Genomic DNA, 23,120 nt, shown 5'->3' with positions numbered 1-23,120 from the left:
TGAAGACAATCTCCACTCTATCGCTGCCTGTAGTAATGTCTGCAGGTAAAGTCTCCCCACAGAGCGGAGCAAGTTCCTTCCCCCAACTGTGATCTGCAATGCCCAGAGAGCAGGTTAAAGTGTGTGTGTGTGTGTGTGTGTGTGTGTGTGTGTGTGTGTGTGTGTGTGTGTGTGTGTGTGTGTGTGTGTGTGTGTGTGTGTGTGTGTGTGTGTGTGTGTGTGTGTGTGTGTGTGTGTGTGTGTGTGTGTCCAGCCTCCTAAACAGATGTGAGATGGATCGCTGATTCCTGGCACCTGCGGACCTGATTCTGTCAGTGCTAAAATGAAGATTAAACTGTGCACAAACTGTAAGATTACAGGTGTCTCTGAGGACACTGCATCAGATGGTATTAGTATAGTATTTATCTAATGGTTCTTTGTGCTTACGTATGAATAACTTTATTTATATAGCACCCACAGTGTACTCAGCGCTGTACAAAAGGTACAGTACAGGAAATTATAATACAATAAGTACAACAAACACAATCCGACATAAGGAAATCCTGCCCCGGAGAGCTTACAACCTAATTGGTATGTTGGGAGACTCACAGAGACAGCAGGCGAGGGAATAAGTGCAGTAGGTGGCAGTGCTTGGCCACAATGGTTGGTAGGAGCGACTGTGGGTGTGGGACAGTAGCCATGAGTCTGGGCTAGTGACATGCTTTATTTAAGAGGTGAGTTTTAAAGTTTGACTTAGCTGGGGAGAGAGGGTGCTTGGCGTTTACTTTGTTCGACAGGTAAGGTGCAATGAGGGGAAAGGGTTTAAGGCGAGAGAGCAGTAGGGGTTAAAGGGGTGAAGAGGAGACAGTTATGTGTAGAGTGCAGGAGATGAGCAGGGCATAACGAGAGATCAACATTGATATGTAGCAAGGAGCAGATCAGTGGAGATCCTTGCAGATAAGGAGGAGAACTTTGTAGTTAGTCTGAAATTTGATGGGAAGCCAGGAGAGGATTTATGGTAAGGAGGCGATGAGCAGAGACAGTTTTGGGAGAAAGTGAACTTATTCTAGCAGCAGAATTTTGGATAGATTGCAACGGAGAAAGTTGTGAGGAAGGGAGACCTGTTAGCAATATGTTCCAGTAATCCAGATGGGAGAGGATAAGGGCAGGCATTGGTTTTCACAGCAGATTGACAGAGGACAGGGGGCATCTTGGCAATATTACAGAGAAAGAAGCAACGCATTATAAGCCATGAATATAAATGGAGAAGGAAAGAGAGGAGTCAAATGTCACTCCTAGGCAACATACTTTGGCGACAGGATAAATGGTAGTACCATTTACCGTGATGGAAAAAGGAGAGATTAGGCCAGATTTGGGGGGATTATGAGGAGCAGTTTTAGACGGTGGAGCGCCATCCACGTCTATATAGGCAGGAGGCATTTGTCTGCTGTATCTGCATATCATCTGCATAGAGATGATACCCAAGGCCAAAAGAGTTGGTGAGCTCGCCAAGTGATAGTGTGTAGAGAGAGAAAGCTGTCTCCTCATAGTCTATAGATCAGGTACAGCACTGGCAGTAACGGTAAGTTTCTCTCCCTCTCTGTGTGTCTCTGTCTCTCTCTCTGTGTGTCTCTCTATCTCTCTGTGTGTGTGTCTCTCTCTCTCTCTCTCTCTCTGTCTCTGTCTGTCTCTGTCTCTGTCTCTCTCTCTGTCTCTCTCTCTCTCTCTCTCTCTCTCTCTCTCTCTCTCTCTCTCTCTCTCTCTCTCTCTCTCTCTCTCTCTCTGTCTCTGTCTCTCTCTCTCTCTCTCTCTCTCTCTCTCTGTCTCTCTCTCTCTCTCTCTGTCTCTCTCTCTCTGTCTCTCTCTCTCTGTGTGTGTCTCTCTCTCTCTCTCCTTACAAGACTTGTAAATTCCCTTTACTCAGCACTCCACACGAGCCACAGAGGGTTTGATTACTGTCTTCATTTGCTATTCCCATTAACCTTTCATTGACTGTTGTGGACTCCTGGTGCTTCTTTGCAAGCTGCTTTCTTGCAAGCTGTGTTCAGCCTTTACTGTACCATTGCCCACAGTGTCTTGTGGTACTTGAACCACTGGCATTGACTTTAGTGGATTCTTGCTGCCCTGCTATTAGCTGTTTTTAGCTGTATTTAGCCTACACTCTATGTTTGCTATCTATTTTCAGGGGTGTCTGATTTGACCAGGTATAGGGGAAGGGAGGCTTAGGGAAGTACCTCTGGGACCTTTTGGACCAGGGGGAATGGGCCAGATGAAGAGGTAGTCCCTCGAAACGTCGCCCCCCTAGCATACTTTCCGTTCTCTGTTTTTTGTGTATATTCCTTGTGTTTCATGTTTTTTCCCCTTTTCCTTCCCCCCCCCCCCACCCCCCACCCCTCACTTTGTGACATGCCCATTTGTGATACTGGTTTCTGCAAACACATTTGATTTTGTTCTGGTTCATTTTATTATTAAATGTTTATTCTGCATTACAACTGTTTTCATCATTTAGCTATTAGACAGTGAGTGCTGGTACTTACGTAGATTTGTTAGTACTATACAGGGGAATAAGGGTCCCCTTTTGTTCCGTGCACCCTGCAATTGCATAAATTTAACACTATCAGAGTGCTGTCTATCGTCCCCTTTTACCCTTATAAATGAGTATTATGCTACGTTCTTTGTGTCCTCGGGCCCTGTATGAGAGTTGGAATCTTCCTAAACACCTGCTACCTCCAAACGTTTGCTACTAGAAGATTTACCATACTGCTCTGATGAGCTAACACACGCTTAAACCCAATGTGAATCACGAGAGTGGGATTGATCCATCCACCTTGACCTTTTTGCGCAGTAGGAAATGGTATTGCACCCTATTTTTTTATTTCTTTTTTTAACGTATCCCCTGGGACTTGTTGCACTCTGACGTTCTTTGGTGTACTGGAGGGAGTTTGGAAAACCTGTTTCTGTATTTATTTCACTATTTATAAATATTTTCTTTATCACTTCACTTTTTAATACTCACTGATTTAAATCAATGTACAGTATTTGCACACAGTTGAAATGTACTCACACGTTTGAGCATTTAAGAGTGTTTTTTTTTTGTGCTTGTTCACCACTGTTTTTGCCATCTTTATTATTAAGACTTTATTTGCTGAAAGCACCCAGGCTAATGATCCGATTATCTCAGTGAGCGCCCTCACCCAGCATTTGTTCATATCTTACTTAATATACCAATACCCGTCCTTTATATTTACATAAAACATAAGTAGCCAAACCAATTGCAGTGCATACTCCCCCCACATAATCACACTCACACTATTATGATGCCTATGTTTGACCCATCCATTCTCACTCACCTGCAGCCTATCATATGGACATAAAACATCAGGGTGGGATTCCACATTGAAGTCCACAAATCGCAGTAGGATGGAGAATCCCTCCTCGGCGTGGATACTGTACGTGCACTTGGAGAGTTTGGGGTAGATCCCTGGATAATCTGGGCTTGTGATCTCTCCTGATTTTCCTCTGTACACCAGCCCATCACACTTAGCTGAGACACAGAAGTAGGGTTAGGACCTCAGAGTTTCACCACTGAGATATCAAGACATGAGTTTGATGTGCACAGGCTGATTGTGCTAATGCGTTACACAGCTGTATTGTGAGGAATCTCATCAACTGGGAGAAGTGCCACTCCGTGAGACCCTCTCTTAGGATATGGTTATAACATGCTTGGGATGCCAAGGTTACTTTCTCTATAAGAGGCAATACTGAGAAGTTGTTATCAGTGTCACTGAGTTAGGACTGTTGGTGACCATAGTGTTTGACGTGCATTAAAATTAAATTTAATTGCACATTTTTTTTTAAAATTCTTCATTCCCATACCTGCAATATTTGTGTTGTTCCCCTTAACACACAGTAAGAACAAATTGTAGAGTGTTTCCCCAAAAAGAGTCTCTATAATGGTGTTTTGGGGAAGTTATTTAGACATAGGAAGAGGCATGAACATTTGAAATCTCAAGCAGATACAGCAGGAGTGGGCAACTCCAGTCCTCAGGGGCCACCAACAGGTCCGGTTTTCAGGATATACCTGCTTCAGCACAGGTGGCTCGGTCTGAGCCACTGAATGAGCCACCTGTGCTGAAGCAGAGATATCCTGAAAACCTAACCTGTTGGTGGCCCTTGGGGACTGGACTTCCCACTCCTGAGATAGAGGTGTGCATTAAAACTAATTATTAGGGTGAGGGTGGATGTGGATTCGGAGCAGGTAATGTACTTTTAAGGAAGGTAATTATAGGTGATTGGTCAAAGTGTTCATGGAAATAGTGTCATGTGGTCTGTTAGGTAGAGATCACTGGTTATCACTGGTTACTCTGTTAAGTAGAGATCACTGGTAATCACTGATTACTCTGTTAAGTAGAGATCACTGGTAATCACTGGTTACTCTGTTAAGTAGAGATCACTGGTAATCACTGATTACTCTGTTAAGTAGAGATCACTGGTAATCACTGGTTACTCTGTTAAGTAGAGATCACTGGTAATCATTGATTACTCTGTTAAGTAGAGATCACTGGTAATCACTGGTTACTCTGTTAAGTAGAGATCACTGGTTACTCTGTTAAGTAGAGATCACTGGTTACTCTGTTAAGTAGAGATCACTGGTTACTCTGTTAAGCAGAGATCACTGGTTATCACTGGTTACTCTGTTAAGTAGAGATCACTGGTTGGTCAATGTGTTGATGAAGGCTGTGACCAATAGTTGCTGTGTGTATTAAGACAGAACATGAGCACTGATACATCAGTGTGTAGAAGTGAAGTATTGAGCATTGGTGTGTCGGCATCGTACAAGATCACACTAGCTCAGGGGGTTAAAACCCTTTTTTGGTGAAGAAACCCTACGTGACATTCTGAGGAACCCTGACACTCACTATTAACGAGTCTGAGATCAGATGCATTGTAAATTCTTCTGTATTTGGTACAATTTTAAAATATCCTTAAAATGACCGGGAACCCTTTAGGGCGGCCCGGGGAACCCTAGGGTTCCAGGGACCCTGCTTGAAAAACACTGAACTAGCTATTATAGAAGAAGCTGGTGAGTAGCAGTCAATGTGCCAGGAGATGTAGTAAGAAAGGCTCGTTTATGAGAGCCCGATGATTAACCCCATTATTTGGATCCACTTCAAGTATGAACGAAGAGGTCCCGGCTGCTTGATTTGTTCACCTCTCTTTTATTGTTGGAACGAATAGGGGGGTCTTTTGGAGCTAAACCATGCAATCTTTTGCTCTGGGGACTGGAAGTTAAGGGTTTAAAATTCCTCCAAGGGGAAACAAAATGGCTGCCAAAACATGGGCCAATGGGAAGCTGCAACACAATTGTTTGCAGCTACCCAATAGACGGCAATTTAAATACCCTGCAGAAACACTGGTAAGTTCACCAGTAATTGTCTCTGACACTGGTGTCCTACAGAGCTACAAAGTAGTGTGTTTAGCTCAGGGACACCCCTGTCCCAATGCTGCAATAGAAAAAGATAGGTGACATCAGTGGGATTGCTGCTTTAAAATATAAAATGGGACAGAGTGGTTTTAAGGTCTTAACCATAATCATAATGTTCTCTGCAAAATAAATCAACAGGTACAAATACTTTATATAGTACATTGAAGGCTTAGGCCCCACGTTGCCTTGAATATTAGTGTACAGTGTATATATATATATATATATATATATACTGTATATTGTGATGTACTGAAGCAGAAGCTGTTTGAGGGGAGGTACATAGGACCCAGCACCTTCCAGGGTGTGTTCCCTTCCCTCACACCTGAACCTTAATTAATCAGGTACCATGTAAAAGGCAACACAGACAGCTTTCTGTTGCTGCTGCTGTGCTGATCTGAAGACACACACACACACACACACACACACACACACACACACACACACACACACACACACACACACACACACACACACACACACACACACACACACACACACACAGTGACACACACACACACGCACCCACACACCCAGCCCTGTGAGAGACTGCAAGTGCCAAGACTATTCCTTTTACCCACAGTGCCATTATTTACTGCTGCTTTTCCAATAAAGTGAAGGAAATATTATAGGACTTGGAGTGATTTGGAAAGGGAGCTGAGTTAATACTATCTGGGGCAATTCACACATCAAACGTGACCCTGGCTTCAGAATAGTAGAAAGAGGACCGTGTGCTTTGGGGGACACACACAGAGGAGCTGCTACCCACAGCCTTTATGCTAAAGAAACAAGCAAGCAGCTTACACAGCAAATAAACAGCAGTCTCTCACCACCACAGTACAAGGACACTGCTCCACATTGCTACACAGAGCCACGAGCCTCTATACAGCAAACAACTACAGCTTTATGCAAAGACAAGCAAGCAGCTTTACATTGCTAATTAAGAGCTCAGACTTTCTACAGCAAAAGCCTTACAAACAGCAAGCAGCTTACACTGCAGACAGCCTGCAGCTCACACTCAAGGCTCCAGCACTGCAGTCAAACAGTGCACTATATACAGAACTTTGATTGCTCTTTTCTGTCTTTGAGTACATCCTCTGCACAGCCTGACAGTGAGGAATTACCATCTCACCTAACCCTGCGCACGGTCCCACGGCTAGCGCCACCAAGGGCCACGCCACCGGACACCGCCAGGACACGGGTCAGAGCCACCGGACACCTGTAAGTACAGCTACCCCTACGCTTACCGCTGCAGGACACCTACTGGCACTAACCGAGATAGTCATCCATCGCTGATGCAGGTAAACAGACCGCACGCCACACGCACTGGCTAAAGGCCTACACACACCTGCAGCATGGAAGAACTCAGATCCTCACCAAACACCCCGCAGGAGAGTGATCACTCAGACACAGAGACCGCTGCGCAACTGCAACAGGCGCAGGCAGACGCAAGGCCTAAACGGATAGTCACACTGACACAAAAGGCCTGCGAAAAATATGAGACTGACATTGAAGCGCACCGCGCTAAATTAGAGAAGGCCTGGGAAACAACCACACTGGGAATACGCAATGTTACTAGCGTTGGCAACTATGCACAACAGATCGAGCAGGCAATAACGCAATTAAGGACTGATCACTTGTGTTACCAAGAGCTGTCAGAAACATACATTACTTACCTGACCAGGGCCAACACCAGCGAAAGCCTGCAAGAAAGAGACCTACAGAGTAACATTGACCTAACACGTGATAGCCGCGTGCGATCCACTATCATGGAGGCCGAGAGTAGGAGAAAAGACCTTTTGCTGGAGACCGCATCACAGCGCTCCAGCGCATCCAGGCACTCGTCAAGGTCAGCAAAATCAGCGCAATCTAGCGTGTCCAGCGCAAGCGCTACCAAGGCGCAAGCCACCGCAGAGGCAGCACGTGCCAGGGCCGAATATGGTCGGAGAGAGGCAGCCATAAGGGCAGAAAGAGCGCACATAGAAGAGGAGGAGCAGAACGCCAATGCCGCTGCCAATGCCGTCGCAGCCGCCAATGTCGCCGCTGCGCGTAGAAAGGCCTAATTGGACGCGGATCTAGAAGCTCTAACCAAAGAAGAGGATGCTGCCGCCATAGCCCAAGCCGAAGTATTAGAAGCTGCTGTGAGACAGGATGGCGGGGAGCAACCGTACAGACGGATAGCCTCAGAGGATCCAGTCCAACGCACTGAGGACTGTGAGGAGCCTCTTCAGCATAAACACCAGCGCATCATCTCAACACGACGGGAGTGACACCAAAACACCGAAGACTTGCTAGGTCCACGTGGAGAAGATGCTGTTCCTTTAAGGGTACACACTACCTGGGACAGCCACAGCCGCAACAGTGATCCACACGCCAGCGCACACACAGATGCACTACAACAGGCTCACAATCCAGGTACACACACGGGAAAACACAGCCCCTCACACTGAACAGCAGTCATCACGCATCCACGCCAAGGAAGAGGCGACCGCAAGGACCCTCCCGGTAACTACCTCAGAACGCGACCAATACACCCATGCCTCAGGCCTGAGAGACATGGCAAAGTACATGATCCGGCGTGACATGGTGCAAACAGGACTTACCAATTTTGACAACCGTCCTGAGAACTACCGAATGTGGAAGTTTACGTTCAATGACGCAATCAAGAGCCTGTGCTTCTCAGCAAGAGAAGAGCTCAGCCTGCTATCCAAATGGCTGGGAAAAGAATCCAAGGAGCACGCGAAGAGACTCGGGACGGCAAACGCGATCGACCCCCAAGTAGGTCTCGACCTAGTATGGGAAAGGCTAAAAGAGTACTATGGTAGCCCCGAAGCAGTCGAAGATTCGCTCTTCAAGAGAGTCGACAGCTTTCCCAGGATCACAGCTAAAGACTACTCGAAGTTACGAGAGCTCGGGGACCTACTGCAAGAGCTGGAGTTTGCAAAGAAAGACCATTCCTTAACAGGTCTCAACGTCCTAGACTCAGCTCGCAGAGTGAGACCCATCTTGGAGAAGCTACCCTACAACCTCCAAGAAAGATGGATTTCACAAGGCTCCAAATACAAAAGGGAGAAGCAAGTCACCTTCCCTCCCTTCTCATTCTTCTTGAGCTTCATCCGCGAGGCGGCAAGGAGAAGGAACGATCCCAGTTTCATCTTGGGTGCACAGACCACACACATAGTGCAAGCGACCTGAGGAATGAGAGACCAGTTTTGAGATACGGTAAACCTTGAACACCCATCTTGGTCCACAGGACCGACGTGTCCCCCACGACCCAAACTACTCCCGATCAGTCGGTCGCTGGAGACGAGAAACCAAGGCACCCAAACAGGGAATGTCACATGCATAAGAAGCCACACCCACTTAACAGATGCTTTGGTTTCAGGATGAAGTCCCTAGAGGAACGTAAGAAGTTACTCGCAGAATTCAGAGTCTGCTTCAGGTGCTGCGATTCCACGACTCACCTAGCCAAGGACTGTAAAGAAGCCAACAAATGTGCAGTGTGCAAAAGTAACAAGCACGTAACATCTCTAAACCCAGAGGCGCTGACACTCCACCAACTCAACAACCCATTCTCCGTAGCGGAGCATGGCGGGGAGGAAGGAGAAGGAGAGCCTACATCTGTCACGTCTCAGTGCACTGAGGTTTGCGGAAAAGGAAGTGACAAAATATCCTGCTCCAAAATATGCCTTGTCGCAGTGCACCCCCAGGGACAACCTGAGAGGGCTATCCGGATATATGCAATCCTCGACGATCAAAGTAACAGATCATTGGCGAAGACGGAATTCTTCAACTTATTAAACACACAAGACAATGCCTCACCCTACACCCTTAGAACCTGTGCAGGGTCAACTGAGACAGGGAGAAGAGCAAGCGACTACATTATACGTTCAGTGGATAACAGAGTGAAGATAGCTTTCCCCACACTCATCGAGTGCAACTACATGGCTGCAAACAGGGATGAGATTCCCACACCAGACGTGACACGCCATCACCCACACCTCAGAGGAATAGCCAACTACATCCCGCCGGTAGAACAAGGCACCAAGATCTTGCTGCTGCTTGGTAGGGACATCCTGAGGGTGCACAAAGTCCGTAAACAGCGCAACGGACCCCACAACGCTCCATTCGCCCAAAGGCTTGACCTAGGATGGGTGATAGTGGGCAACATGTGCACTAACAAAGGGCACGGACCAGACTATGTTGACGCCCGCAGAACAGTGATAACAGAATGTGGACACACATCCCTCTCCAAACCATGTCTTGGTCATCTCCTAGTGACAGGAGGGCCAAGTGAGGAGAAGAAACAAGGTCATACCCCTGAGATCAATAAAACCATCTTCGCATCAGGGGAATCTGACAATGGCCTAGGATTCTCAGTAGTCCAGACCACCAAGGATGATGGAATGCAAAAAAATTGGTTGAACAGTAGGAACCGAAAAAAAGCACCAATCAACTCGCCAGAAGTAGAAAAAATAAAAAAAGTTTAATAAATCACATACTAAAAAACAAAAAACAAACTAACATAAAAGAACATTTCCTCCTACGCGTTTCAGGCTCTCCAGCCCTTTCTCAAGGAGTGTGATAGGGGTTAGATGAAATAAGGTATATATAGCTCCTCCTCTGGACTCTCACACACCTGAAATGTATACAGGTGATTGAAACATAGATATTAACCCTAGAATGTGTGTAAGTCTCCATGTTCATAATAGATAGAAAAAGGGTGGATTATCAATCTATACTAAGATTTGTATCAATAGAAAATTAAACATGATAGACAAAGGGATCAACAATATAGGTAAATCCAATGTCATACAAACAAGAATTAATACAAACTAGCATCAATGGAAATAAATCCCAATTGATAATTGAAAAAAACACCCATTTCACATGAGAGACCAAGACATATGTCAACACATTGATTGCACAAAAATAGGAGAACTGGCATAACATCAATAATACAATGAGCATGACACAAAAGGAGATGCTGAAAAAATTATATATAAAATAATTATACATAAGAAATCATGTATAATTTTTTTTTTTAACATAAAATTAAGAAACAAAAGAAGAAAACCTGAAGAGACACAGTAGATTTACAGACCTATTGATGAAATACTAAATTCAACAAACAGGAAAGATCAAAAACAAGTCCTGTTAATGCAATCTGTGGACTATAAAATTGGACCAATGAGAAGATATAAAATCCTCTCACGGAAAACAAATGTATTTAGAACTATATCAGAAAAATGTTATTGTTAGATTTTATATATTACTATATGGTATAACTCAACAGCCCAAAGGTAGCACACAGAGATCAGAGAAACTTTTATTTAAACAATTAAATGTTATATATATATTGAAGTGTGGGTGTGGAACCAATATATATAACATTTAATTGTTTATATATTGACTTGTTTTTGATCTTTCCTTTTTGTTGAAATTAGTATTTCATCAATAGGTCTGTAAATCTACTGTGTCTTTTCAGGTTTTCTTCTTTTGTTTCTTTATTTTATGTAAAAAAAAAATTATACATGATTTCTTATGTATATATATCTATATATAATAAAATTGAATCTTGTGAGTCTGGTGCTAGATGTGGTGAATCTGATTGGTCCCTGTGTCCGCCCGCCCCCCCCCCCTCTCCCCGCGACTCTCATTGGCCAAGGGGTACGCTCCACTGTGACACACAAACATAGACACACACAGACATTGGTCCCTGTGTGCCTCCCACCGACTCTCATTGGCCAAAAGGTATAGTGACATCACTGACACACACCTACTTCACTGTCACACACTCTCACTGACACTTCATAGAAACAGAGAACCCTGCGGAGTCCTTGGTAAGTTTCAGGCATCTCACACAGCCATCTCACGCTGTCACCCCTGTCTGTACACACACCCTGTGTACACACACACTCACAGCTCCACTCACACATCAGACCCTTGAGTTTCATGCTTCTTCATGTAATAAAAACGGATTAACACACACCCTGTGTGCACACACACTCACACCTGAGACCCTTGCTAACTTTCATACATCTCTATACACACCCTGTGTACACACACTCTCACAGCTCCACTCACACATCAGACCCTTGAGTTTCATGCTTCTTCATTTAATAAAAACGGATTAACGGCGTTATCCCTTAATTTAACAAAAATACAGGCCCGCCCTGGCCGCCTTAATTTATGGCTGTCCGGACCGCACACATGGCCGGCCGACACGACGACACTGTAGCCACACGCCCGCCCGACACTCCCTGTAGCCCTGCACTCTCCCTTAACTTGCTGCCTTACAAAAAAATCATGGCCGCCCGACACTCCCTGTAGCCGCGCAACATGGGCGGCCGACACGACGACACTGTAGCCAAACGCCCGCCCGACACTCCCTGTAAAAAATCACGGCCGCCTGACACTCCCTGTAGCCGCGCACATTCACACACGACCGCCATAGCCTCATACCACAGAGCCAATAAAGATAAGTGGAGGTCAGGACAGGGGAACTTATACCTAGTTTTATATATAATTTTTTCAGCATCTCCTTTTGTGTCATGCTCATTGTATTATTGATGTTATGCCAGTTCTCCTATTTTTGTGCAATCAATGTGTTGACATGTGTCTTGGTCTCTCATGTGAAATGGGTGTTTTTTTCAATTATCAATTGGGATTTATTTCCATTGATGCTAGTTTGTATTAATTCTTGTTTGTATGACATTGGATTTACCTATATTGTTGATCCCTTTGTCTATCATGTTTAATTATCTTTTGATACAAATCTTAGTATACAGTAGATTGATAATCCACCCTTTTTCTATCTATTATGAACATGGAGACTTACACACATTCTAGGGTTAATATCTATGTTTCAATCACCTGTATACATTTCAGGTGTGTGAGAGTTCAGAGGAGGGGCTATATATACCTTATTTCATCTGACCCCTATTACACTCCTTGAGAAAGGGCTGGAGAGCCTGAAACGCGTAGGAGGAAATGTTCTTTTATGTTAGTTTGTTTTTTAGTATGTGATTTATTAAACTTTTTTATTTTTTCTACTTCTGGCGAGTTGATTGGTGCTTTTTTTCGGTTCCTGCTGTTCAACCATTTTTTTTGCATTCTATCATCTCATGATTGGAGTGACGCACTTCCGCAGCGCAGGTTCTGGCAGTTCACTACCCATCACGGGAGAACGCCGACAGGAGACGGGCACCTTCAAGGGCATCAGCCTGGAGTTCTTCCTGGACGGTCTGAGGCTTCGGTTATTGCCACGGCTTCAGCACGTGGGATCTCAACGCCTACAACACAAGGATTCAGGTATTCATACTAATACCTCTGGATACTATGGGATGCAGACGTTAGGACTGAGAAATACATGCTAACTGAGTTACTAGGGGCACGTTCAAAGCTTGCTTCAGTTTCTCCAGCAGTTCTCTTATACGTCCATCTTTCCCTTCCAGTCAGTTTCCTTATAGCTATATTTTATGCGATTACATCTGCCTGTGATTTCTTACCTGATTTGCCACGGATTTAGAACCGCATTCTACTTTACAAACTATGGGGCCTATGCAGAGAGCAGCGCTATTTCGAAATTCGCCATTTTTTGGAGAAAATCGCGCAGAAAGCAGCAGAAAATGGCGAGTTCCGAAAAACGCGCCAATTTTTCTTTTCTATTTGTAAAACTCGCCTCGCGGCTGGCGAGAACCTCAATCTCGCCAGTTTAAAAAATATCCGTATGCAGAGAGACGCGAACGGCATCTAGCGGCTGTTTGTGCCAATAAAATGGCGCGATTGTCTCCTTTTTGCCTCGCCAGAAAAAACTGGCAAGAAGCTGCCGCTCGCGGCAATTGCAAAGGGAAAAAAAAGGCGCGAATTTGTTTTTACACGTTTCTGAAGCGCGCATCTCGCCAATTTAAACTCGCCACACGCATCCATGTTAAACATAGCAGAATTCGCACTTTTCTGCATATGGAGAATAAAACTCTCCAAAAAAGCTACTTTTTAATAAATTCGCCAATTTTAAAATTCGCTGCTCTCTGCATAGGCCCCTATATTTATTTTTCTATTTGGGTCTCTCAGCGCTTGTCTCAAGGTCTCTACATTGCTATTTTTGGAGCTGGGAGTAGTTACTCACATATAACACTAAGGATGATGAGTCGACTCCACTGAAGGAAGAAAGTAACCTCCTGAAGGTGACCGACAAAAAGATCGTCCAAAAGAAAATAAACAATCGGACGGTCCTCCTGCGAGCAATGGCACAGCTAAGACGTACAGTCATTCCTCTCCGCAGAATACCAAGTGGCAAAGCAGCACACTGCCACGGCTGGCATAGCTGCGAAAGATTACGCCCTGCAGGTGAAACCACAGGGGCAAAAAGACTGTCCTCTCACACGTCTAAAAAGAGACAGTCGCAGAGACATTCCACAAAGGGGTTTACAAGGACAAAAGAGACTGTTCTTCGTCATGTCCAGGGAGAAAACAACCTCCTGAGGGCAGGGAACAAAGAGACACAAAGGCGTATCACCAAAATAAGCGGAGACGTGCAAGAGGAATGCACCGATGACTTAGGGTGCATAGCGTTCCAGACAACAAGAGATGACCACGCAAGCGACCTTAGGAACTTGGATCCGGGGACCGACACGCCTCCCATACAGCGGAGTCTGGGGATAAGCTGGAATCTTAAAAAAGACGCATTCACATTCCAGGTGTCCATCGAGGGAAAAACCTGCACCCGACGCGAAGTCCTGTCCACGGTCAATAGTCTTTACGACCCGCTGGGATTCGTGGCTCCAGTCACCATGCAAGGGAAGTCTCTTCTCAGAGAAATGTCCTTCGAAAAGCAGGACAGGGATACCCCACTATCTCCAGAAAGACGGAAGGAGTGGAAAACGTGGGAGGATTCTTTGAAGATCCTAGAGCAGCTTCAGATCCCACACCCCTACTCACCCACATCTCTCACCGCTGTACACAGCAAAGAGCTTTGCGTGTTCCAAGGCGCCTCTACAAAGGCCATAGCAGCGGTAGCCTACTTAAAAACCACGGATGCGAATGGAGGCGACCATGTCAGGTTCATCCTCGGCAAGGCTAAAGTGGCGCCACAACGCAACCACACTATACCCAGACTCGAGCTATGTGGCACAGTATCAGCGGTAGAACTGGCAGAACTCCTCAAAAACGAAATGGACTGCAAACCAGATGTTGTCGGGCTCTACACAGATAACAAGGTGGTACTGGGTTGCATAAGTAACGAGAAAAGAAGATTCTACGTATACGTGGCCAACCGCGCAGAAAGAATTGGGAAGCCAACTCAACCAGAACAATGGTACCATGTACCCACGGACCAAAATCCTGCAGACCAAGCCACCAGATCAGTGTCGGCAGCGCAACTCCAGAACACGTCGTGGCTCACAAGACCAACGTTTCCAACGCCGCACGTGGAAACGCCATCAGCCCCAGTTGACGAATTTGAACTTGTGGATCCAGAGAAGGACATGGAGACAAGGCCTCAAGTATCCGTGTTACTCACGAGTATACAGCCCAGAAATGCCCTCAGAAGATTCTTTGCCTTCAGAGGACCAGTCAGACAAATATGCTCCGACTGCGGAACCAATTTCGTTGGGGCACGCAAAGGATTACAAATAAGCACTAAACAGTGCCAGAGACTTTTGCACAAAGACATTGTGGTGCAACCAGCTAACCTGGAGCGGTGCATCCACCTGGCCTCCCTTACCAGAAGATTTTGCCAAGGGACTTTGAAGCCAGTGATACCTACCGGTATCACATCCTTGTGTGGACACGGACATTCGCATTGTTTTGTGAATACGATGTTATCTTTGTCATGCATTGCACATGTGTTCCACATATTCCAGTTATATAGTGGTATCTCCAGATACCAGACGGGGAGTGTCATGGAACAAGAATCATATTTCTGTTTGACCCCCTTCTGCTTGTCAGCTTCTTAAGTTCAGCTGCATGCATTTGTTCCACACACATACACCGTGCCTGTGTGATGTATCAATATGTTGCCCTGTCTGCCTCTGAGCATGTAACCAGTGAGTTGCTACAGCAACCTCCTGAGATTCTTCTCAGAATGGGCTATTCTGCCCTCCCCCCTGTCTTTGTTCACAGATAGTCTGGCCCAAGACTATTCCTTTTATCCACATTGCTCCTCACTTCCTTTTCCACCCTGGAGACAGTGAGTACAGCACCCATCTCTGTTACTCTCATATGGCAAGGCCATCACTTTCTACCTGTTTCTAACTACAAATCATTACTACACACCATCCACAAGTGCCTGTATTTACTGCTGCTTTTCCAATAAAGTGAAGGAAATAATATAGGACTTGGAGTGATTTGGAAAGGGAGCTGAGTTAATACTATCTGGGGCAATTCACACATCACACGTGACCCTGGCTTCAGAATATAGGTCTTTTGCTTCTGTTTTGTGTTATGAGTTAATCCTGTTCCTGATTTGTACCTTGTAAATAAACCCTCCTGTGCACAAACGCTAAGTTTTCCTGCCTTTGATCTGGACATAAGATATATAAAACGGATATAGCCATGTTAGTCCAGTTGTGAATAAATGAGTACTTCCGTATTAGGTCATACCTTTTTTATTTGGACTAACAATTTATGTCATAAGACAAGCTTTCCAAAGTTCTTCTCTCTTCCTCAGGTCAGCAATACAAAAAATTAGGAAAAGAACTCTCACAGATTAATGTATATCTATATAATGGACCAACAAGATAGCGGTAACAGTTTACCCAGAGTTTTCAAACCTTATATGAAGAAGGTTTCCAACGCTGGCAACACACACTCTACAGTCTACAACATATATGCCAAACTTTGTTGGTCCATTAAAATCTAACACAGCCTACAACGAATCTACACTTCTCAAAGAACAGTGTAGGTCATATGAAAGAGAAAATAAATATAATCTGTTTCGTCTCCCATTTCAAGTAAGTGCTCAGCCAGACGGGCCCTGTCTCTGATCTATAGATCTTTGTGCTCCTGACAGCTCACGTCCATCTCTGCATAATGCCTGCTCTACATACAGTAATTCACGTGTTCTGATCGAGGTATGGCTGTGGCCATGGGGTTTTTATGATTTGGCCTTATTGTATTAGTTCTTAGGATTGGTAAAAAAAAAAAAGAGGGGAGTTTCCCGGCCCTCAATAAGCAAGATATAGAAAAACAAGTCAACGAGATATGGTGGAGGTATCGGTGCTTCCTGTGTATAAGGTAAATAGTATACAAGCCAAGTACAAATACCCTTCACATAAAATAATACTGACAATAGCTAATAAGGAACTCTGATAAGACAGTATATCAAAACATTATATAACTTATCCCACGTATGGATGATCAATGCGAGATAGATGCAGATTGTGCTAAGCGAACAAAGGCGGCCATTTTCCTGTGGGAACTATCTGAGCTCAGATTTCCTGAAAACGCATACCTTTGATGTTACTACGTGAGTAATTCTGACTGCGTCAGGGCTGTTATATAGTGTCCGCGAGCACGGCCGCACACTCTATAGAACAGCCCTCAGTTTTGGGAGCTTTTTTCAGGAGATAAGGGAAGTACCATTAGCATGGAACGGGCCTCGAGACGAGGGTTCATCCGCAGAGATGTTGCCCCCCTTCTCTAATTCCACTGATATTTTTTATTACTCCTTTATTTTTTGCTCATTCCTTTGCTCCCTGATTTTTTTTTTGCACTTGATTTTTTTGTTTTTCTGCCTTTTTATAGCCCATAATTTTTTTTGCTCAGTAGAATCTGCGTCTATTGATTATACTGTCTTTTCTGCGTTTCTTTTTAGCTATAGTCAGTATTGCTTAAGGTGGAGTGTATTTGCACTTTATTTGTATACCATTTACCTTATCCACAGTAAATAATCCCGGATTCCATTCTGTCTTGTTGACGTTGTTTTGCATCTTGCTTATTTAGGGCTGGGAACCTCCCCTCTTTTTTTGTTACCATTATTTTTTAGAGAATTCAGGTCCCTTGATTGTTTCCGTCGCACCTTTCCCCGCAATTGTTCCTCTCCAGGGCCACCAACAGGTCAGGTTTTCAGGATATTCATGCTTCAGCACAGGTGGCTCAGTTGAAGACTGAGCCACCTGTGCTGAAGCAGTGATATGCTGAAAACCTGACCTGGTGGTGGCCCTCGAGAACTGGAGTTGGCCACACCTGTCACTTGCCTGTGTGACCGCCTCCTTTCTGCTGCCCTCCTGCTCCATTGACATCCCAGCGTCAAGTGACGCAGCAGACGTCACGAACGTGACGTTGCACGGTGGTGCATTACCATGGAAACGCAACGTCATGATGTCATTTGACGTCGCACCATCAAGTTGCCATGGCAACGAGACGCCGGTGTGACGCCACGTTCGTGACTTCCACGGCGTCGTTTGATGCTGGGATATCAATGGAGCAGAAGGGCGGCAGAAAGGAGGCAGCCGACACAGGCAAGTGCAGTCCCATTAGATCCGATATGCCAGAGAGCGCGGCAAAAGCATATGGGGGCGGCAAATTATTCCGCCCTGGACCCGGGCCTAATGGGAAATTTGACGCATATCTGTCATATATAACTAGCTGTGCTGTCTGCGCCATATACTTTCAGTTCTTTGCATTGTTCTGCCTATTTACACTGTCTTTTTATTTTGCTTCTCCGTTTCTCTATTCTCTACCTCACCTTTTTTGGGTCACACTCTACCTTTATTACACATAAACACAAAGCTGCAATAAGGACAAGGTAGTGGTTTTATTTAACAAATATTTCGGCCCGCAGAGCACAGACAAGAATGTCACGATCACAGAGGATTCTGGGTAATATTGTGTTTGTGACGCTTCTGCAGCTGGATCCGTGCATTCGGTTGTAGGTTGTGTGTGTGTGTGTGTGTGTGTGTGTGTGTGTGTGTGTGTGTGTGTGTGTGTGTGTGTGTGTGTGTGTGTGTGTGTGTATGATGGTGCCTAGGTCAGCAGGGGGAGCCCGCTGATGGCAGTAGAACCCCCTGCCTCAGGTTCTTGCATCGAGGATGTTTTACTGTGCTATGAAAGAGAAAAAACGAGTGAGTTCATGGGAGTGACCGTGGGGAGCTAACGAAGGTCCTTCTGGACCGATACGTTGGTTATTTGCGGGTTTAGCAATATGTAAATCGATACACGTTATAGTTATTTTTCAATATTGTGTGCTCTGGATGTCTTCACTCTACATTGCTGTGCAATGCTGTCTGCACTGCCAAAGAAGCACCGGCTAGTAGCCATGTATGGTATATGCTTTTTGCCAGAACTTTTTTGTTGGCATTGAGGGTGTGCACTGATATTCAACACATGCCTTGCTTCAGGTGTGAGGAGCAGACACCTCAAGGCAAGAGAAGGTTAATCAACGGAGAGATGAGAGCAGGATAATAGGTAAGTAGCCTAATATAAGTTTTTGTTCAAGCTATTTTAACAAAAGGACACATTGAGCTACAGTATATACCGTAAGTCTACATTCTGGGAGGGCACGGGATTTCCCCAGGGGTGTAATTGATCCAGAAGGGCTTAAACCCACAAGCTTGTGTAGTCAAGACCAGCAAACTGACCCAACCACTACACTACATCGTCATACCTTGCTAAATAAAGGGTAGATGGCGGAAAGAGGCTTTAGAACAGGCGTGGCCAACTTCAGCCCTCGAGCCCCGCCAACATGTCAGGATATCCCTGCTTCAGCTCAGGTGGCTCAATTAGTGGCTCAGTAATTGAGCCACTCGTGCTGAAGCAGGAATATCCTGAAAACCTGACCTGTTGGTGGGCCTCGAGGACTGGAGTTGGCCGCCCCTGCATTAGAAGAAGACATTTACTATGAAGAACAAGCTGCCCACCTGTGCACGTGCTCTTGTCGCTGTGTAGGTCGAAGCCGGTTCTACAGCTGCAGTAAAATCCTCCAAAGTGGTTGTGGCAGAAATGATCACAGGGGTTTATCTCCCTCTCACACTCGTTAATATCTAAGGATCAAAAACAGAAAACACCAAGGTAACGAAATCTGGACTCCACACTCTTGGATCCGCTCTCTGGCACCACCGTCTCCGTATATGGTAGGGAAGCTTGCGATAGTTGACTGAAAATGTTGGTTTAATGGCTCTTAGGTGAATAAACCCGGCAGTCCTCTCTGGTAATGAAGGGGTTTTCATACCAACGGATGTGCAGGTGAGTAACGCCAATGAAGATAAACATCATTTAGTTGGCATGTTTCCTTAACAGTAGGTTACTTGTTTAATTGATATAAACTAGTGAACTTTGATGCAGGTCATAATTTTCGAGGGGAGAGCATCTGATGACTATTCGTGGCGGTTGCAGTTATAGATATAATAATAATAATAATAGCATGTTCTTGTATTGCTGCAGGTAAGATAGGTTGGTTAAGGCACAGGTAGGCACTATAATCATATATACACATAGCACGTACCTTCAGCTGCAAAGAAAGCCTCAAACCCAGTGACTTCTTTCTCATTGGAGTAGTCACTCTTGAATGTGACGGTCAGAGTGTTATCCAAGGTGTAAAAGGAGGTGTCTCCTGGGGCTGTCTCGGTGTCTGTGCTCTCCCTGCCGCACAGGTGAGCCACCTCTGTCCCCTGCGACGAGAGCTATGAGGACACAACAGTCAGCGGGAGCTATTTAAGACTCCCCCATGTAAATAAACCTAATAGCAAGGTCAAATAACAGAGGAATCAGCATTACAAAAATCTACTGAAAGCTGCTACAAGTGTGATCTATATGAACGGGCTCTGTGTTAATGCACTACAGTCCTGGAGGACCTGTTAACGCCAACTTTGGGGCAAGACATTCTGGGTTATATTTACTGAGCAGTTTTTTGCCATAAGACCTCTTCTGGACCTAGCAGACTCCTTACAGCTAGCTGACTTGAATAGGCTGTAAGGTGTTTTCTGGCTTTGGGAGGTAACTTTGGGCATAGAACTGCTTAGTAAATATGAGCCTCCGCAACCCTTTTTCTCAAGGCCAAGAGATGTATGTTCTTTCCCTTGAAGCAAGGACTTGCTGATGAAAACTCTAGGCACATAAGTGTTATATAACAAAATATATAACGTTAATATCATTGTAGCATAGATTCTGTTGTTCTACTTCAGTTTTGTTCTGTAATGTATATATACTCGATATAAAAAAAAATCTATTCAGTTTCAAGTGGCAAAGGTTAACTACAGAACGTCATCTACCTGAATATGAAAGCGCTAATACTTTATGGCGTACAATCTGAAAAAAACTCAAATATTGATGAAACAATAAACAAATGGTCATATTCCCAAGTAGACGTGAGAAATGGAGCCTTGACCATGGTAATAGGTGCTGAAACATTGCATAGCGCGTAATCTGCACACAGTAATTATTACTGTAATAGATTTAGCATTCAATCTTCTGGACAGGGCTAGTGTTCATCCTTTTGTAAGTTATAGAAAGCCTCCGACAGTTATCATTAAGTACAGCCTGGTCTTCTCCGTGAACCCTTCTCCCCAGCTTTCCTTGACTCAAAGGGGGAGAGGAGGGGATTCAATGACCTCCAATATGGGTTATCGTACCGTGATTCTCCATTAATTGACCCTCAAGTTAATAGCCGGTAATGAAAGATCACAGTGTAATAACCCGTAGCGGAGGTTAGGGAATCAAGACTTATTACAAGTAGCGGGAATCAAGACTTTGTGCATCAATCTGTCTTCTTATCCACCTTTCCATACTGGCTTCATGGCACTCCAAAATACTGTATGCTGCATGCAGTAGGGCAGGAACTATTTTTTGGGGGTGGGGGTGCTGTAGATATGAAATCAGTAACATACAAGCATTTCGATAATATAAAAATGCATAGACTCAGAGGGGGCTCCTGCCCCCTCACCCCCCCACCCCTCTTGCACCCCAGTTACTGCACCCATGGCTGCATTTTCAATCCATTTCCAGTTTAGGGGCAGATTCATCAATCTGCGAGGTGCCGCACCCCAATCCACCATTACCTGCCATTCAAGACTGTGATCGTTAATGTGTGATCGGGGTGCGATACCTCGCATCAAGCTTGATGAATCTATCGATGAACTCTTACAGATGTTTGGCGGTTTCCGGTTAAATTCCCTACTTCGACATGTTTAATCTCTCGTTATTGTAACTAAATCTTAGGCGGAACTTTATTTGCCTTTTTGTTCTGAAAGTTAGAGATTTTTTTTGTAATACCTTTTTATTGGACAAACATAGAATTCATTGATGTAGTTTTATTTTGAGATCCCTTTTTAGGGCCCCTAGTAGACTGTACAACGAAAGGTATCACAACTTGCAAAACAATGGTTTAGGGCAATTATTCCTACGGATCCTGCCCTTTGTCTCACTTTCCCAATCTGGAGATACCTTGACATGGTCGTATTCACACAGATACGAGAGCTCCACATTGAAGTGCGTGAAGTAGATCCTGATGCGATGTCCTTCAGGGGCTTTTATGTTCCAGGTCTTTGTCAGGTCATTGGGGTAGGTTTTTGGGAACCCGGGGGAGGTGATCCTTCCAAACAGCCCCGTCAGTTCAGTGCCGTCAACACGTGGACAGACTATTATCAGCACCAGCAGAGAAGAAACCCACAGCCTGCAGTACACAGAGACGTCAGATATCGGGGCGGAAGAGAAACGGCTCCATTGTTACATTGATATGTTAACTGATAGACTAAGATTCCTGGTGTAGTCTACCTGCTCCAAATGAGCTCTTGTGTGTGTGTGTGTGTGTATATCTTTATTTATATAGCGCCATCCATGTACATAGCGCTTCACAGCAATAATACACGTGATATCATAATATAACACATAATGGGAATAAGCGCTTGAGACACAAAAGTTACATTAGGAAAAAGGAGTCCCTGCCCCGAAGAGCTTACAATCTAAGCTCTTTCTTTTTCTCTTTCTCCCTGTGTTCAGTGCCTGTCTTTCTCAATCATGTCTTTTCCTGTCACAAACCTTACCCCTCTGTGCCTCTCTCTCTTTCCTCATTTCTCCTTTGTGTCTCTCCCCCTGTGTTGCCTTATTTAAGGCCCTTAAATCACTGTGTTGTGAAACCCGCTTCTCAGGGCCAGAGGAGATTTGACTCCCGTTCATATTGTAGGAATGGAGATGATCGCTTTCCGGGCGCAATCAAGATATCTTCATACAGTAGCATATTGAATAAGGGCCTTAATACAAATCCTCACCTCATGTCGGACGTCCTTGTGTGTCCTGTTCTTTCTTTACTAATGGGTTGAAAGGATTTTGCTTTGCACCTGGGGGGGCTGTTTTCCTGATTCCCCTGTTTGTTCACAGTATACCTTTGGCCAGTTTCACTCGCCCCCGAGGTCAGTGACTTCTCCCTTCTGTTTGGGTACAGGAGGCTTGCAATGTTTATCAGTGGCCATGTGATGAATAAACACAGTGAGTGTGTGTGGGATCCCAGAACCTGACTGTTTGGAGTGATATAAAGCAAAGACAGCCAACACAACAACATAACATCTAATGCATCAGGCTCTGTTCCTGACTATAGCTCTGGGGACACTCAGTGTCACACAACACAAGACAAATCAAACAGCGTGTCTGACATGAAAAGACAGGGGCAGAGAGAGCAGCACAGCAGGAAGGATGCCGCTTTACAGCTGGAAACATATAAACT

General features: G+C 44.9%; 1 protein-coding gene across 4 annotated transcripts in view; it reads right to left on the bottom strand.

Moving 5' to 3' along the window:
• The window catches only part of LOC142496707 (mannan-binding lectin serine protease 2-like), a 24,011-nt gene extending 1,194 nt beyond the window's left edge, over positions 1-22,817 (bottom strand). Inside the window, exons 1-6 of one of the 4 annotated variants that reach the window (XM_075603497.1) lie at positions 22,669-22,817; positions 21,845-22,073; positions 19,908-20,085; positions 19,324-19,446; positions 3,330-3,523; positions 1-93 (exon numbers count right to left, since the gene is read on the bottom strand). The exon at positions 1-93 is cut by the window's left edge and continues 54 nt beyond it. In XM_075603497.1, coding sequence (XP_075459612.1) covers positions 1-93; positions 3,330-3,523; positions 19,324-19,446; positions 19,908-20,085; positions 21,845-22,073; positions 22,669-22,673 — 822 coding nt within the window. In that variant the 5' untranslated portion in view covers positions 22,674-22,817. Of the gene's footprint in view, positions 94-3,329; positions 3,524-18,202; positions 18,509-19,323; positions 19,447-19,907; positions 20,086-21,844; positions 22,074-22,668 lie in introns of those variants that run through there. The other 3 variants (XR_012802089.1, XR_012802088.1, XM_075603498.1) reach the window with 3 other exon arrangements.
• Positions 22,818-23,120: the final 303 nt, after the last annotated feature.

This window comes from Ascaphus truei, chromosome 6 (genome assembly GCF_040206685.1).
Source record: "Ascaphus truei isolate aAscTru1 chromosome 6, aAscTru1.hap1, whole genome shotgun sequence".
NCBI classification, from domain to species: Eukaryota; Metazoa; Chordata; class Amphibia; order Anura; family Ascaphidae; genus Ascaphus; species Ascaphus truei.
Note: the sequence above shows the minus strand (reverse complement) of the source record. Positions and strands in the feature narration are given on the sequence as shown.